This window comes from Nannobrachium achirus, assembly GCF_963921795.1.
Source record: "Nannobrachium achirus genome assembly, chromosome: 1".
Taxonomy (NCBI): Eukaryota; Metazoa; Chordata; class Actinopteri; order Myctophiformes; family Myctophidae; genus Nannobrachium; species Nannobrachium achirus.
The window spans coordinates 25,263,792-25,282,882 of record NC_137810.1 but is presented as its reverse complement, the minus strand read 5'-3'; the positions used below and the strand labels follow the sequence as shown (position 1 = coordinate 25,282,882).

Here is a 19,091-nt window from a genome sequence, read left to right as displayed (position 1 = left end):
ATAACCTCACAGAATTATGCCCTGTTTGGAAGTATAGCCAGTAAGCCAACTCTGGTTATTTACGAAAATACAAGTTGCAATTTCACAATGTACAAATGCTCTTTACAAAGAAGACCATATTAGGCTAAAACACATAATAAGTAGGCCTAGGCTATATTGGCATACAAAAATATATGCCAATTGCCATACTTCGTTTCCTATATATTTACCCATATACTGTAGCCTATATATATGGGTAAACGTTTTTCAGACCAAGGACCCCTTAACAGAGAGTGAGAAAGATGAAGCAGGGACCCCCACTATAATGTATAAAATTGTGTTGCAGATTAAACTGTTTTCATAGATTTAATGTGTATTTTCAGACAGTTAACCACTAAAACTTCAAAAGGGATGCTATCCTATCTATAAGTCTGAGGACACCCATCCCAAGTTCAACAACGGTCCCCCTACCTCTCCAGCTCTTCTAAACAGTTTGTGTGTGTGTGTGTGTGTGTGTGTGTGTGTGTGTGTGTGTGTGTGTGTGTGCGTGCGCGCGCGTGCGTGCGTGCGTGTGTGTGTGTGTGTGTGTGAGAGAGAGAGAGACACACACACACACACACACACACACACACACACACACACACACACACACACACACACACACACACACACACACACACACACACAGAGAGAGAGAGAGATAGCTAATCTTGGGCACCGCCGTACTGATCGGCATGAAACGTCATGCACACTCCCCCACCCCCAAATTAGGCTATATTTAAATCGGCCTCGTGGCGACACTATAACACTCGGCTGTCGGCTTCAATTTTTAGCATAATAAACCTACAATCTACCTGACAAGATGATGTGTCATTCTGTTTTCTTCAAAACACCCTTTTTGCCACTATTCCATTTCTGTCCAAAACTCACAAATAGGCTCTCAGGAGTCAGACTGGAGTCAAGTGAGATGATTTTTCATATTTGTGGGAGGGGTCAGTTTTGCAAAAAGAAAGTGCCACAAATCATGAACCGGAATCCAGCATTTTAATCACACAGTCACAGACACAGCCTCAAGACTAAACAACACAAAGGCGCTATACTTTACAAATGCAAAAAAAAAAAAACACTTTTAGCTGCAGAAACAAGAAAATAAGAAGAAGAAAGAAAGAAACGCCAGGTAAATTAACGGGTGTCCCATGTCACCCGTTGATATAAAGTCAATACACTTTCTATATAAAAAAAAAAAGTGGTAATTAATAAACGTCGGCCTAAATGTAATATCTTAACATTTCCTGGACATAATGGTTCACGGTTAAAATAGCCTACCAGTCCCGTAGGCCTATGCAAAAGAAATGTAGCTTCATCCACGTTCACATTTTGATAACAGTGGTCGCAATATAATGAATCGTGTTCGCTTCCTTTTTAAAGGGAGGAAGTAGCCTAACAACATGTGATCAAGTGGTGACTATATTAATAGATGTCTAGGTGACTGTTGCTGTGACTAGGCTATTATATAGGCCTACCTATACTCATTGTACTTGAGTAAACGAAACAAATAGTCCTATTAAAAACAAATCTAATAGGCTATATGTGCCCAATATAGGTTCCAACAGCCTACTTAATCACTCTTCGTTCATGGCCGTATAGGTAGGCCCCTACAGTATAGACAGTGTTTTAAGCTAAATGTCCTAAGTTATATAGGCAGAGTTGTCAGAGAGTAGTCAGAGCGCGGGTATCGAGTGATAGGCTATAGAGGAATTTATTTTTATTTTTTAAAGAATCAATAAAACGAATAACTGAATCAATATGACAATAGGCTATCTTAAAAAAAGACACTGCATATATAGCCTTCAACAGTAGTGTGTGTGTGTGTGTGTGTGTGTGTGTGTGTGTGTGTGTGTGTGTGTGTGTGTGTGTGTGTGTGGTGACCAAAATTGCGGAAGACAGGGCAGGTCAGATAAGATTTGTTTTCCCTCCCCAAAAGCATGCATAAGTCTTGAATTAGTAAGTTAGAAAAAAAATGCATTAGGCCTATTTGCAAGGCATTAAAAAAACTGTGAATAGGCTAACATTAACTAGCATATCCTTTTAATTTACATAGGCATTTTAGTCGAATCAGTTAAGTTTCAATTAAAACTTGGATGGCCAAATCTGGAGTTGACAAGACATCACTTTTTCCGTTTCACTTTCACTTGTCAAGTTGTCATCGATGTATGCATGCATGATGGGGAGCTGGCAAGTGGCAACGGATACCTGACAACAGTTCATTGAGCCGCCAATAGGTTGATTGAGGTCACTGAAAGAGAGTTCACGGGGTAAGGTTAGGGTCACCTTTTCTTGCAGCAGCAGCAGCAGTTAGGCTATTGCAGCAGACTAGATTTCAACAATATGCATTCATCATCCTATATGCCAATAATTAAGAGGTAGACCATATACAGAAACAGTAGACCTACGGTATATGGCTACCAGAGCCGGTGGCAGGATGGCTAATAGGGCCGTCCGTGAGCTTAAGGTTGCGAACACTATGCAAATTAGAGTTTCGCTTTTGTTTTCGAGTCGGCCAATTTTAAAGAGAGAAGGTAAAAACATGCATGTGACCTCACCATGGTGGTGACTAAAGATGTGACTAGGCATATAGGCCTACATCTACTCATTGAACTTGAAGTTGGATTAAACAAAACGAATAGGCCTAGTAGATACAAAAATTAGGCCGTTCATAAATAAGCATTCAACTGTTGGCTAGTAAACACCCCAGCACTCTCTGATTCCACATCAACTAGAACGGAAATATGGCAGCAGCCAGTATTTCCTGCTGTTGCATTAGCTGTGAGTCACTGCCTGACAATGCTCAGTTCAAGCTCCTAACTATCAAGATTTTATTTCACTTCAAGGAAACGCTTCCAAATCCAGCTCTGTACAACCCATTTGCACACTATAACAAACTGGGGACATATGCACATGATGTGGGAGTGACCAGATGTGAATTTCTTTTGGTTCAGTTTCACAAGTAGGCTATAAAATGGTATTCCCCTGATGGGCCCTCTTGCCTAATATTTTGATGATGAAAGTTTCTGTTCTCCACTTCTCCCTTATCATTTTCTTCCTTTTTTCTCAGCAATTGTGTACCATTTATTCATTATTTACTTATGTGTTGTTGTTGTTATTATTATTATTATTATTACACTTATTTATGTATTTATTTATATTCTAGTAACCTGTGGGCCATGAAGGATGGGGGTATTGGGACATTTTGTATTAGGTACATAATAATAAAAAACAGCACACAAAAAGACAATAAGTGCACAACATAACAGCCTAACAGCAGCAGTAGCATACACACCGGTCACATATAGGCTAACTGTATTGTATTCTTTATCCAATAACTATCTGCTGTACATAAGCTATCTGCTTATATACATGCACTGATGATTCACACAATTATTTGAACCGTGGTATAACACTTAACATTTAATAATGTGCATTTAGGCCTGTGGCATTAAAATATAGAATCGTTTGATCTCGTTTGTCATTATTAATATTGTTCATTATTGTCCGTTGCCTAAATTCATTAGCATAACAGGCATTTTATCCCATGTTTGACCAGTGTACATTTAGACCACTAGACCTAAGACCACACACAATGTCTAAGCCACAAAATGGATCTGATTATGAGGGGGTTTGATGAATGTCACAAACTGAAGCCAAACTTTTATGTGTCATTTTTGAATGATGCATCTTGACTCTTGACTGCATCTTGCAGTAAAGTAAACAAGCACAATTTGAAAGCTCTTCTTTATTTTTGTTATCAACTGCATTAAGGGAGCGCACACATTAGAGACCTGGTTTAATATGCCTATTAAACATAACAAAAAACAGAAACAGAAACTTTGTTGCTGCATATATGCGCCAGCCGGCGTAATGTTGGATAAGCAAGTAGGCCTAAGTAATTAAGTAAACATACCAAAAGCCTCTAACGTGGCCTACTCACTCACTCACTCACTCACTCACTCACTCACTCACTCTATAAACCAGTGTAGGTTGCGATGTAATTGGCAGTGTTAATTCTACCATAGGCGAGGGCCAGGTCATAAGGCGTGTGGCCTTGAGTGTTCTGTAAAGCTGGGTTCGTAGTGCGTCCGAGCAGCAGCTGCACCACCTCATCGTGTCCCTCTCTGGCGGCCAGGTGCAGGGGAAGGTTACCGTGCGCGTCCACGAGGTTCACATCGGCCCCATGGTCAATGAGCACACGCACCAGGTCGGTCCAGCCATCGCGAGCAGCGTCGTGTGTTATGGTGAGATTGCAGCATGGGTCACGGCTGTTGGGGTTGGCTCCCCATTCCAGCAGGGCTTCGGCTACGGCCGGGGTTCCCTGTTTCACCACCTGGATATGAGCATTGGCGGAAAAAAGTAGGCCTACTCATTAAGTATCAATACTGCAATGTAGAAATATCCTCACACCAATATGGTTGCCACTTGCCAGCTGCAAAGCGGATTCTGCCAATGAATTTCAATGGGAATGGAGCGGATTTATTTTAGAAATCTGACATTTGCGTATAGGCCTATCTCCAAAAATCTGCTCTATTCCCATTGAAATGCATTGGCAGAATCCGCTTATCAACTAGCAACCATGGTGTGAACTGACCCTGCCCTTAAGTGAAAGTCCAGAATTCAAGATTTAGTTGAGTAGGCCTAAAAGTAGCCTACAAAAGTACTGATGACCTCAAATTAGGCTACTTGAAGTAGGCGGTCACCATGCACTTTCGCCTATGACAGATTAATTTGGTCCTTTCGCCTGGAATTTCGCCGTGGAGGAGAGTATTTTCAGTCTGGTCGATTCACCGCCGTTGAAGAGCCATTTCGCCTACCCTCAGACTGTCCATGTTTGCATATTATCCCTTTGTCATTTAAATATTATGTGTTACCTGTCAAACGGCGACCATTACACACGGCTATACTATATGCACGCCATAGTAATCACATCATTAGAGCTATTGGAATCAGGTGCGTCCAAATAATTAATTAATTGATATCTGCGCAAATAGGTCATGTCCCGATAAACAACACCATGGACATGGCAAAAAAGATTGTAAGTCATACTGTTTTTGCTATTAAAGGGGAAGACCACCCATTTTCAATATTGAACTATGTCATTAATATACCTTAGAGGAGTTGTGTGGAAATAGAAAAAAAGTTCCCCCCCTTCTGTGCTGCCTAGAACTGGAGGATTGATTTTGGGGTTTGTATTGTAAAGTACAATGTGTGATGTCATCAAGTTTTACTTTACAAACCCCAAAATCAATCTTCCAGTTCTAGGCAACACAGAAGGGGGGGGGGGGGGGGGGACTTTTTTTCTATTTCCACACAACTCCTCTGAGGTAGTCTATATTAATGACATAGTTCAATATTGAAAATGGGTGGTCTTCCCCTTTAAGTCATCTTTTTTTTTTTTTTTACTAAAAACATGACATTGATTTTAACATTTGTCAAATAAGCTGTTAGATTCACGTGACCCCTTGTGTTGTGTTTGGGAATCATATGCATTCCATACGGAAGAAATAGACCTATATTACTACTACAGTAGGCCTATTAGCAGGCAAGGCGACAAGCACTAGCCTTGGAGAGACAAAGCGCTTGCTGAGTGCTGACTATAAGTAACAGGTAGAGTCACCGGAAAGAAATTCGCCGAGATTTTTACCTCAAAATTGTACACTCAGTACTTAAGTAAATGTATTTAGTTAGTTTACACCACTGCAAATAAAAAAATAACTATTAGGCCTAAGCCAAATTCTCAACGTTGTGTTACAGCCTGGCAGAGTAGGCGAGGCCTAGCAGTAAAGGTCCACCATGCTAACCCCCCCATGAAGAATTCACGAATTGCTTTCCTTTATAGCCTAGCCTATAAGAAATAAGTAGCATATTATTGCAATGTAACCGTTTAAAAAAATCATAGACAGACCCTCGAAAACATTATCAGCCACCCAGCTTATATTTAAAAAACAATATATAGGCCTAATTGCCGCTTAGTCTAATTTCTCCTACTTTTGGAGTTGTCAATTAATAAATAACATATTGACACATCAGTTTGACAACAGAACAAGGTTGTATTGAGTTATTTGTATAGCCTGTATTCAAAAGTGTCGGAGATCCAAAATACAACTACTATACAACAACATGACTTACATGATAAATACAGAAGCGAATTCACCCTCTGTATATACCAACCATAAACTATATTTATGAACATTTATGTTCATACAGACACTGAAGGGTGCAGCTGTGCAGAACTAAATGCACATTAGCCATCTATAGCATCATTAGCATGGTGACACAGTGCCACCAGTTATATCACATTTTATCATTATGCACATTAGCACATGGCTAGACTTTTTTCTTTCTTTAAAAAAAAATATATTGATTTTATATACTAAAACTGTGTTGTTTTTTGTTCATTCAGGGAACATTATGAAGTTAGACATCTTTTGAAAGCCTGACTCATAGCACAATGAGCCCTTTATTGTATGAATAATCTGGAGGAATGGGATATCATATAATAAATAAATACAACTTCTCCCTTATGGAGCTTATACAAAAACTAATTTCACCCATATGCTATTCTTTACACCTGTGATTTTAAAGTTTAGCCTATTCTGATTCTGAAGCACATGGCCCAATTGAGGAAGCGTTTTGTTCTTTGTTTGAATGAGGCTTCACAATGCCTGGCAAATCATCACATTAATAATGTATGTGTATTCAATATTATGTTATATTATATGTTTTTAGTTGAATACATTTATTTTATTATTATTATGTATTTGTTGTTGTTGTTCATGTTATGAACCCTGCAATTAAACCTCACTGTATTTAGGCTGCAATCAAAGGCTTATATTGGAAATAAATTGTCAAAACGTAAAAGAGTAACTATTGGAATTGATAGGGTAAATATTCCAAATCTGCATTTGCGATTGAAAAGACATTAATGTATTTGCTGTATAATATGAAGAAAAAAAAAAGAAAAAGTTATATATGATCTGACTGCATTGTCTTACTACAAATTTCCTACAACTGAAGTTTTGTCATTTAATTATGTATTGATAATGCTGATGAAGCTTAAATATGAACAATCAAATGTTAATAATCACTATTTAGGCCTCTTTTTATGTGAATAAATGATCAGTTAGGTCCACTGCAACACTACTCATTACACATCTGCTAAATGCCTAAATTGTAATAGTAAAAATACATTATTTACTAACCTGCAATGCAGTCCGTCCATGTCTATTGTACCCATTAACATCTGCATCTCCATTTTGCAATAAACTCTTTACTTCAGCTAGATTTCCTTGAGCTGATGCGCTGGTAAGCTTGTCAACTGGTTCAGCCATTCTTGAACAGAAAAAAATGTCAGCAAGTTACACAAAATAGACAAATAAGTATCAATGTCACATGCAGCTATCAGTGCAATGAAGTGTAGGTCCTATTTGAGATAAGAACCTTAGCCCACCACATGTGGGAGGGCCTTATGCAGGCAGGCATTTCCCAGAATTCAGAATAGCACATGCAGGAGCAAATGTGAAAATTGCCCTGAAAAACCACTACATGCAGCAGCCGTTCGCAACTGAAAAAAATGAACCTAGCCCAACCCTACCCTCCCCTGCCCCTTCTTTGTATATACTGTTTGTTTAGACTTACTGTTTTCTTTTTTGTTTTTCTTTACATATCTACTGCATAGTACTGTGTTCTATTTGTCTGTCATTCAATGTTATATGAGATACTTCAATGGTTTCCAGTGGAAATAAGCTTAGTCTTTTCATGGATCTCCTTTTAGTAGACCTTGTACCAGTGAACTGTACCGTCATGAAACTGTACCTTTTCCTATGCAAACTTCTAATAAAGTCTTCAATCAATCAATCAATCAATCAATCAAAGCCACACACAATCATCATGATTCATGGCACCACTCAAGTCAATATCAAGAAGAATCAAGACACACACATGCACGCCAATACCTGACATAGATTGCATATATAGCCTAAATATATATACTCATTTAGGTATAAAATATAGAAGTACAAGGACCTAATGCACAATGCACTTCAATTTCCCCAAGCATATGACTATTAGGCCTCAGATCAATCTCAGAAAATTAGAATATTTTGTAAAGGTAAATATTCTTGAAACGTTCATATATGTCTTGAAACCTTCATAATATGAATATATTATATTCTAGATACATTGCACATTCGGTGAATTATTCCAAACTTTTTTTGTTAAAATTTGGATTTTTTTTTTATGGCATACAGCTCATGAATATCAAAAGTCCATATTTCAAAATATTACAATATTACACAGACCACTCAAAACAAGGATTTATATTAGAGAAATGTCAACCTTCTGAAGTCAGAGTTGCTTGAAGTCCAGTTGGAAGTTTCCGAAGTCAGTTATGATTTGGGGTGCTATGGCATCTGCAATGCTTTTTTTTTTTTTTTTTTACAATAAATAAATATAATTTAATAAATAATATATATTTTTTAATTGAGATTGATCTGTATGTAGGCCTATGTACCTTCAGCTATAGGCCTATGTGTAATTATTTATTTGTTAGGCTACATAAGTGCTAATATTGAAGAAAAAAAAAGAAATGGATTCACACTTTTAGAACAGTGAAAACACCACATCATAGGTCAACAGACAGTGCTCTCTTATTTACATTATTCCACATGGGGTGTCTGGCCACGTTTAGGTGTTTTACTTTAGACAGATTATATCTCGTTAGATGTTTGCGTCAAGTCTCCGACGAGTATAGGTCTATATAGGCTATGCCTGGGGCTGGTGGGCCAAAATGCCATCTGCCCGAAAGTTGTATTTACCTGCCGGGGCAGGTGGCGGGCAACCCACCTGCCGTACGTGGTCAACCCCTGGTGGGGCAACGGCAACCGGAAAGCAAGCTCCATCTGCCCGAAGTTTTATCTATAGGCCTACCTGCTGGGGCAGGTAGTCATATAGATATCAGGCCAGGCAGGGAGTTGTCAATCAATAGCCACTAAAGTAGTCTACAGAGCCTATCAGTCTGCAAAATGTTGCTGACCGAAAGCGAAAATTGTCCACACAATCCACATAAATAATAGCCTGCCCTATATTGTTATATGTGTGTATAATTCATAAATAATGTGGAAACTTTATAGGCCATGTCCAAAATCTAGGCCTACTTGAGTAAAAGAATGAAAGTGTTAAAATACCAAAAGTAAAAGTAGGCCTACAAAATGTTTGAAAATAGCAGATCTACAAGCTCACAACACTGAGCTTGAGTTGTGAGCTTGTAGACCGGCTATTTTCAAATAGCCTAGGTATAAAATAGGGCTAACGTGTAGTTTGTGTAGCTATGTTTTATAATATTTTAGACTTTATATCTGCAAAGTAACTAGTAATTAAAGTTTTCAAATAAATGTAGTGGAGTAAAAGTAGGATATTTGGATCTGAGATGGAGACGTGGAATAGAGGTAAAAGTATTGGAAACTGGAAAAACTCAAGTAGCCTAACATACCATTTATACCTCAAAATTGTAGGCTACTTGAGTGGGCTATACAGTAGCCTACTTGTAGTTACTTAACAACACCACTGACATGTCACGAGAAAAGAGCTGGAATGGAATTCACACAACTCACTTTCAGTGGTGGGCTATAAAAAGCCATCCTTGGCCTCGGTCATCCTCATCCACGTAGCCTGCCCTGCATAAGCATAACATTAAACATCGTTTCGATAAGACTTGCAACGTTATGTCCTTTTTTATCCCGTCGAATCAATCCGTGGCTGGTAGTGGTGGCTATACTTAAGGACAGGATAAAACAGACCATATATCCAATAGGCTAAATATGGATTTAAAATATGGTTTCGTTTATTTCAAAATGACTGTAACGGGTTGAAATGATATGCTACCATGAAAATTCGGTAATTTCCCGCTCGTTTTCAAAAGGATGACAACGTAGATTCGTAGAATGCTCCGCTACAGGAGGAGGATGTGGTGTCTGTGTGTGTGTGAGCGATGATGAGGGACATCCCATAGGCTATAAACATCATGACTGACTGATGACAGTCCGATGAGTGGTGACACTGACAGCAGTGGTGCTGCTGCAAAAAGTAGGCTACTCACATTTGTTACTTTAAGTAGCCTAAAAGTATCAATACCGCAATGTAGAAAATACTACAAGTAAAAGTCCGGAATTCAAAATGTACTTGAATAAAAGTATAAAAGTATATCAAATAGGCCTACAAATTATAGCTATTTAAAGTAGCCAACCAAAAGTAAAAGTAGCCTACTAAAATGTTTGAAAATAGCAGATTTGCTATTTTCAAATAGCCTAGGGCTAAAATGGTCCATGAATATTTTATAAAGCAATCATCTACAAAGTAATAGAGTTATCATATAATTGTAGTGGAGTAAAGGTAGGCTACAATATGTGCCTCTGAGATGTAGTGGAGACTGCCTGTAGTAGAAGTAAAAGTATTGAAAATACTCGAGGAAAGTAGGCCTACAAATAGCCCTAAAAATGTAGTACAGTAGCCTACATACTGTAGTACAGTAGCCTAGTGCGTAAATCTAATATAGGTCTACTTAGTTACTTTCCCACCATACGGATATATACAGTATATAGTCTACGTGCCTACGACTCAAAGTGATCGTTAACGGTAGACCACAGAGGCACAGACAGAGTTGATTCTGCATCAGATAATCAGACCTACAGTATTGAGTGTCACCGACCGCGGTCCAGTTCAATGTCTGTAATGTGCTGTCAGTCCACGAAAATATAATCCTCCGCGACATCGTAGCAAACTAGCAAAATTCGAGATCGTTCATTTGAATGATAGACTGAATATCCTAGGCTACTCCACAGTCCACACTGTCTGAGAGCAGGATCTAAAAAAGCTTTGCCGTTTGGTCTGATGTTTGGTCTGATGTTTAAAAAATATCAGGAATCATGATTGGACAACAGCGAAATAAAGGGCGGGACTATGTGTGCATCACAAGATGTCAACTGTAGCAGAAATTCAGAACCAGAACTCAACTGAGTAGCCTCGTGTGGACAGTGATGATGGCACGTCTGTGTACATATCTCTGTTTATACATATCTCTGTTTACACAATGCTGTGCCCCCTCCAACTGTAGACCTATAGCCTATGTTCCCCATTTTCAACAGTTTTTTATTTTATTTGTTGCTTTGGCAATGTAAACGAATGTTTTCTCATGCCAATAAAGCTCATTTGAATTGAATTGAATTGAATTGAATTGAAGTGTGTGTGTGTGTGTGTGTGTGTGTGTGTGTGTGTGTGTGTGTGTGTGTGTGTGTGTGTGTGTGTGTGTGTGTGTGTGTGTGTGTGTGTGTGTGTGTGTGTGTGTGTGTGTGTGTGTGTGTGAGAGAGAGAGAGAGAGAGAGAGAGAGAGAGAGAGAGAAAGAGAGAGAGAGAGAGAGAGAGAGAGAGAGAGAGAGAGAGAGACACTGACTGACTGACAGTCACTGGACTGGACTGAACTGGACTGGACTTAGTGGCGAAAAAAATAACTTCTGGGGACTCAATTTAGACTGGACTGTTTTGGACTAGTTCTGCCTCTGCCTCTTCCCAGTAATTTTTAGAATTAACCGCGCGTAGCGCCCTCTGGTGTCTCTAGGAAGGTCATATAACTTGGCTTATCTATCTCAGCAGGCAGCAGCCAAAATCCTCCCCACTCCTAGGGTATTTTTTGATACTGTCACTGTATACATTTATTTTATTTTATTGCAGACTTTTATTTTTTATTGTGTGTTGTAAGACCACATTGGAAACAACAAACAAGTGTTTTATTACACCTTGATGTGTATACCCTTGGTTTAAGTTATATTGTGTTCCATCGTATTTCTTTTACCAAAATCAAATCAAAACAAATATGTGAAGTTTGTCCTCTGCCCTCACCCTTCCTAACTTTTACGAGATATAGGCTATGTGCCCAGGGAGCAGTAGGGTTTTGGTCAGGGATAATTTGACAGAATCAGCACATGGGCATACTAGGGGAAAACCGGGGTATTTTTTTTATTCCCAGACTTTCTGTCTTTACCCATTCTGCTATGACCGCCCTTGGGCCGCCCTGTACATCATTATCTCCACCAGTCAGAGGGCAGAAGGCCAGAGATTATGTTTTCACCCATGTCTGTCCATCTGTCTGTATGTGTCTACACACCATCTGCCACACAAACTAAATTTCTCCCTGCAGCTTCCTCGTGTCCTGATTGCTGTACCCCGAGACTGACACAGCCTTAAGCCCGTATCAGAGTGTACGGTGGAGAGCTATCCACCGGTGGAGAGCTTTCCACCTCAAGTCAGAAAATAAGTGCAGGACATCATAGTCACGGGGCCCACGGTGAAGTCCTTTACCCCGCCTCCCTCTGGTTCAGACGCAAACTACCCCGTCTAGACCGGTTCAGGTCGACCAATCAGTGAACGGGGTGTAGAGCCTGTCTGTCTGATAGTAAAAACAGAGAGATGTGTCGGGACTCGCGGTGGAAAGCTCTCCACCGCGAGGAATGACGTAACGTTGTAGTTTCATGACTCAAAAAGACTCGAAAAGACTACACCGCGGTGTAAAGCCTTCCACCGCCCAGGCGACTATGATGTCGGCTTGATGTGATTTGCTAAGTTCCAAGTTCGAAGAGCTGTCTATCTATATAGCTATGGTCTCTAAATTCGAATGGCCACTAATGCCATTTTCCTAATTAGCTTGGTATTGGCCACTATTATACTAGCTATCCTATAATATCCTATATATATTTTTCACTTTGCCTAAAAGTAAGCTGTTTATTAGCGTTTCTGATTATTAGCGTTACACCGGAGATAAAAAATAGATGTATTATCATAGACAACTAGCATGTTAAAATTGTGGGAAGATAGTTTCTTTTGTATATTGAACTATCTACTGTATATACAAAACTCTGTCTCTGTGAATGAGAACAAAGGAGTGTGTGTGTGCGCGTTTAACTGTCAGTGCTAGGCAGAGTACAGATTGAGAGAGAGGAACACGCAGCTAACTCTAAACTCTATCTTTTCTTACGTCTCTGTAACTTTGTAAATAACTGTATACTGCTGTGCTTCTACTGGACAACTGAATTTCCCCCTTGGGATAATAAAGGTATCTATCTAACTCTAACAAAATCCCAAAGTTTAACTGAGCATATATAGGCTACTGTGTAAAACCCAAAGTCAGTAAATACTTTCAAAGTGCACATCCCTGGATACTATATAGGCTACACACACACACACACACACACAACACACACACACACACACACACACACACACACACACACACACACACACACACACACACACACACACACACACACACACACACACACACACACACACACAGTACAATTGAAATGGCTTTACGATTGAAAAGGGTTTTTTGAGGGAGGGCGAGATCCAAAAGTGGCATTTGGCATATGCTGTTTCCAAAGCTCCAAAATATATGCTTCTTTGGAAACGGCATATGCCGCTTTGGAACGGCATATGCCACTTTGGAAACGGCATTATGCCAAATGCACAACGCCACTTTTGGAGCTCACCCATTGTGTTTTTTTTAATGCTACGGGACATGTCGGGGTTAGCCTGGCTCCGTTCCCGGGCCAAACGTTGCGATTGGGACAGAATCGTAGATGATCTTGCCCCTAGATTTGGCACCTCCGAGACGTCACTGTTAGGTGTTAGCCGCTTAATTATAGTAATTAGCGCCTATAGTAATTAAATAGCTCCTGTTTCAGCGGTTTGCCCTCTAGTGTGGTTTGCATCGCCCTCTAGTGTTGATTACACAGAATTACACAGGCTAAAATTTGTAGACAACCTTTTGAGGGGTGCTAACCGCTCCTACATCTGGCTTTGTGTGTAGGTCTCTATGTCCCTATGTCACGAGCACGAGACTAATGTCATAGAAAGTAGGCAGAGACTGACATCACAACAGCTGATTCTGTCACGGACAGAATGGCCCATATATGCACGTGTGCCATGTTTTCAGTTTAGTATCAGAACCGTAACATCTTGACCGTAGCTGTCTGGGTAACGCTTGTCTTTTATTGTTGATTGACTGTCTGACATCATTGTGATGTCAGGGGGACCACACTAACAGAATCCCTTTTATGCCCATATATGGAGATCCCTGATGTCATCATCAAAATTATGGCGTTGAAGGTGAGTGAAGATGACAGGAAACAGCAGGTCTCCGAGGAGGAGACAAAGAAGAAACTGAAAGACGACCTCGAAAGAACAAGTAAAGGATTCCAGCTCCTGTCTGAGCTTCCCGATGATCCACACCGCACGCCGTTCATGGAGATCGTCGACCAGAGAGGAAACCCTTTGAAAATCGATGAACTGAAGGCGTTGATCCTAGCCATGGGTCATAATGAGAAAGGCTGCGCTCTTATGCAGGTGAGAAAGTTTGACGATGCTCTTTGCCACCTGCTTCACGCTGACGAACGTTTTAGCCAGTGCTGCTCGGCTCTGCTGAATCAAGTAGATAACTATGCCGTGCTGCAGTTGGACAATGTCTGGTGTTACCGTGCTCTGGAGGCATGGTCCTGTCTGGAGGACGGGAGAGACGGGAAGCGCCGCCTTGAGAAGGCCGAGGCCTGTTTCACGCGGTGTTACGGAAAACAGCAAGATCGGCTGTTGACGATCAAGGGCAGTAAGGCGAAAGAGGAGGTGTTGTTTATCTGACTGTACCTCCTTCAGAGTGTGTTTTGTCGTTGATGGGTATTTTTTTATATCCCATGTAAATAAGACAGTTTCCCCAAAATTAAATTCACTCCCACACAAAAAAGGAGTCCACACCAGTGTAAGTCTGTTTTCTCTTCATTGTATTAAATCAATGAGCATACACAATAATTGTCCAGTGTTACAGTACAATAAACATGTTTCTTTTGAATCGTTTCTGATCTGAATCTGCATACATTGTATATTCAATTGAAATCACAAATATATATGTAGACTATATAAGGGAAATAGACTTGTCGAATATTAATTGGGCCGTGAAACATAACAATGAATCATGAGATGGTGTCGTGTTCAGAAGCCAAGGATGTAGAATGTTTTGGCTTTTCATTATCCAGTGTCCTGGACAGTATGACATTATTGACATCATTTCTCTGGTCATCATCCTTTGTACAGACCTGCAGCGGAGTACATCTCATCACATGTAAAAGTCATATGTTCCAAAACAGAATCAATGACCTTAACACTTGTTACACTGAAGTTGGTGTTTTAAATATAATTGATATTACACACTAGCCAGACAGAAACTACAGCAGGTGGAGTCGGCGTACAGCCGCCTCATGGTTGACGAAGATAAGATGAACCAGCTGATGATTATAGGTTTCAGCGATAGAGAGAGCAGACTTGCTCTCAGAGCCTGTCAGGGAGACACGGACCAGGCTGTTGTGCTGATAGCCCTGAAACATGACGGTTGATGATAATCTGGTGTACGACCGTCATGGGTCATTGTTTACCTGCGTTGGTGGCGGCGGGTGCAGGAGAATCCAAAACCCCTATACAAACTACACCAACAGTCCAATTTCACAAACAAAGTGCGTTATAAAGTCACAACAAGTTATAAAGCCTGGCCGGCATTTTATAATTACTGGCCGGCTCTGTGTTCGTTAATAAAAAGCCTAATTATCCGATATTTTTCTGTTTTCCCATGCATTTCCTGGTGTTCCACTGGTGCACATGATGCGGATTGTGACTTTATAACGCACTTTGTTTGTGAAATTGGACTGTTGGTGTAGTTTGTATAAGGCTTTTGGATTCGCCTGCACCCGCCACCACCAACGCAGGTAAACGATGACCCATGACGGTCGTACGTCAGATTATCAGGACCTGCATGTTTCAGGGCTATTGTGCTGATTACCACCAGGAGAAAGGAGGAGCAGGAGAAGAGGGACAAAGAGAGAGAAAAGGATAGAGCTATTGCAGAAGGAATAACAAATCTGAGAGCAATGGGTTTCTCAGGGAGAGATGCATCGAGGGCTCTTCATGAGGCAAACGGAGAGAGAAACACAGCATGCAATATCCTCTTCAACTCTGGGACCAGGCAGCGGACGAACACAACTGAAGAGAAGCTGACATAGTTGTCAAATTTGTTTTTTCAGAGGGAGGGTTGTGAGGCAGCTCTGAAATTCAAAAATGGTAACCAGCCTAGAGCAGCTAGCCTGTTGTTAGCGGCTCTGAAATTGACAAATGATGACTTCCAGGCAGCAACTCAGCTGTTGGAAGAACATCAGGGCTTCCTGCCAAATTCTGAGGATACCGACTCTTCACCTGATGATGACATATTCTAGTTGGTTAACAAGGCCATGGACGTAATTCCGCCATGAGGAGGAATTTCTGGACAACAACTTAGAGGAGAAGAAAGAACTCACCGTCAACACATACCTGAAGTGCAATAAGGTTGTTTGATACAATATGGTGTTATGTGTGTTATCTCCACCAGGCCAAAGGCAAGGGGGATATTGTTTTTGTACATCTGCATTTTTGCATTTCTGCATATTGTTATATGTAAAAACTGACTTTATTAATTTATAATGGAAGCAAATGGATGGCGGATAGAGCTGACACCTTGAAGACGATCTAACCCTTTCTGACTACAATAAATATCCAGGAAGAGTCCACCCGTGCTATGTCTGAGGGGCGGAATGCATATAGATTTTGTCAAGAACCTCATTGGCAAGACCATCACCTTGGAACTTGAACCAAGTGATAACATAGAGAATGTCAAGGCCAAAATACAGGATAAAGAAGGAATTCCCTCTGACCAGCAAATGCTCTTTGCTCGCAAGAAACTCGAAGACGGTTGTAGCCTTTTTGACTACAACATCCATAAAGAATCAACCCTCCACCTTGTGCTGTGTATGAGGGGAGTAATGTAGATCTTTGTCAAGACCCTCACTGGCAAGACCATCACCTGGAAGTTGAACCAAGTGATAACATAAAGAATGTCAAGGCCAAAATACAGGATAAAGAAGGAATTCCCCTTGACCAGCAAGGGCTCATCTTTGCGGGTATATCTCGCTCTTTCGACGAGTCATTCTTTCGACTATGAGTGTCGGCAGGTTAGCTACTCACCCGCATCACGGTTACGGAGATTAGGGTTAGGGTTTGGGTTTGGTTTAGGCATAGAGGTTAAAATTCACCCACGTTGGCAGGTTAGCTACTCACCCGTGTCGGCAGGTTAGCTTTTCACCAGGTTAACATTCACCTGTGTTGAAAAAATGAACCGTCGAACAGATGCTATGTCGCAATAAGACGGTCGCCTTTCTGACTACAATATCCAGAAAGAATCCACACTCCAACTCGTGCTGCGTCTAAGGGGAGGAATGCAGATCTCTGGCAAGACCCTTACTGGTAAGACCATTACTTTGGAGGTTGAACCAAGTGATAACATTGAGAATGTCAAGGCAAAGATACAGGATAAAGAAGGATTTCCCTCTGACCAGCAAAGGCTCATCTTTGCAGTGCCATGGCATTTTCTGAAGGTTCATTAGTACGAAGGTTCATTCATCATTGTTAAGAATACTATGCCTAACTCTAACTCTAACTCTAACCCTAACCTTAACCTCAGTAACCCTAACTAAATTCGGACTAATGAACCTTCGGACTAATGAACCTTCGGACTTATGGGCAGTCCCCCATCTTTGCTGGCAAGCAACTCGAAGACGGTCGTAGCCTTTCTGTGGGGAGTTGTCATCTCTGGGAGTTGTCGGAGAAGAGCAGGTGGGCCGAATACAGGGCCGAACTGAAGAGACAGAAAGGAGAGAGGCTGAGGCTTCCTCCATGGCTGAAGACTACATCAGGGAAGAACTACATCAGGATCAAGAGCACGCTGAGAGATCTCAATCTGAACACAGTGTGCGAGGAGGCCAGATGTCTAACATCGGGGAGTGCTGGGGAGGAGGGGAGCACGCCACGGCCACAGCCACCATAACGCTGATGGGCGACACGTGGGTGTACAGGTGCAGGTTCTGTGCGGCCCCTTCCTCTGGACCCGGCTGAGCCCCACAACACCGCCAAGGCCTTCGCTGCTTGGGGGTTGGACTACGTGGTCCTCACCTCTCTTGCAGACGGGGGCGCAGAGCACAGCAAAGACTGTCTCCACCCTGAAGGGGATGAATTCTCACGTCACGGTCGAATGTCTCACTCCTGACTTTCGCGGTGACCTGGTGGGGGTGGAGACTGTCGCCCTGTCCGGGTTTACGTGTACAGCCACAATGTGGAGGCGGTGCGCGAACTGCAGAGGCACGCGCGCGATCCCAGAGCGAACTTTGATCAGTCTCTTGGCATTCTGAAACACGCGAAGAAGGTTGTGCCCACCTTGCTCACCAAGACCTCCATCATGCTGGGGCTGGGCGAGAGCAAACGACAGGTAGCTACTGGACACCTTGTCGGAGCTGCAGGAGGCGGGGGTCGACTGTCTGACCCTGGGCCAGTACATGCAGCCCACCGGACGCCACCTCAAGGTGGACGAGTACGTGAGTTATTTTTGAGAAGTAAAGGAACTACTGTGTTGCGTCGCGATATTTAATTGTCGCTTTGTTGTTGCGTTGAAACCACATTGAGTTGGGATATTTTTTTGCACATAGCAACAAACCTTTAATTATGTTTTTATTTGAATGAAAGAAAACAGCTGCACACTCAGTACAAAGCCAGATGCACCACGGTGGATTCGAACCCACAACCTCCTTGGTACACAGTTGCTTTCTTAACCAACTCATGTCTTACACAACTCATGTGGGTGTGAAAAGCAATGAGGCTGTTGTTGTAGCAGCCAAATATCCTTTGAAGAGGGAGGAGGTGGATGTAGAGCATCCTAAAATGATAGAGAAGGATAACTAGAAGGTGGAAGAGTGAGTGTAGAGAGAAAGGAACCGAAGCTTTTATTATGCACTACAAAAGAATATATGGGGAAGGGGAATTACTTTGGGGAGAGAACAGGTGAATGACAAGGTTGGCTGTGACAATTGCAGCATGGGGACACTATCACATACATATCACATAGGGAAACATGAGGATGCAATCAGGGACCCTCATCACGGGATCCCCTC

General features: G+C 41.4%; 1 protein-coding gene and 1 pseudogene across 2 annotated transcripts; one reads left to right on the top strand and one right to left on the bottom strand.

Moving 5' to 3' along the window:
* Nucleotides 1-2,243: 2,243 nt before the first annotated feature.
* cdkn2c (cyclin-dependent kinase inhibitor 2C (p18, inhibits CDK4)) lies at nucleotides 2,244-7,361 on the bottom strand (the record flags this gene model as incomplete). The annotated part of the gene is made up of 3 exons (XM_080727801.1): nucleotides 2,244-2,275; nucleotides 4,048-4,360; nucleotides 7,233-7,361. The coding sequence occupies 3 exons, from the start codon at nucleotides 7,359-7,361 to the stop codon at nucleotides 2,244-2,246; spliced, it is 474 nt and encodes a 157-aa protein (XP_080583927.1).
* Nucleotides 7,362-16,685: 9,324 nt separating this feature from the next.
* Nucleotides 16,686-18,533, top strand: LOC308286694 (lipoyl synthase, mitochondrial-like; annotated as a pseudogene). The gene is made up of 2 exons: nucleotides 16,686-16,910; nucleotides 17,675-18,533. The product of its transcript is annotated as a lipoyl synthase, mitochondrial-like (transcript).
* Nucleotides 18,534-19,091: the final 558 nt, after the last annotated feature.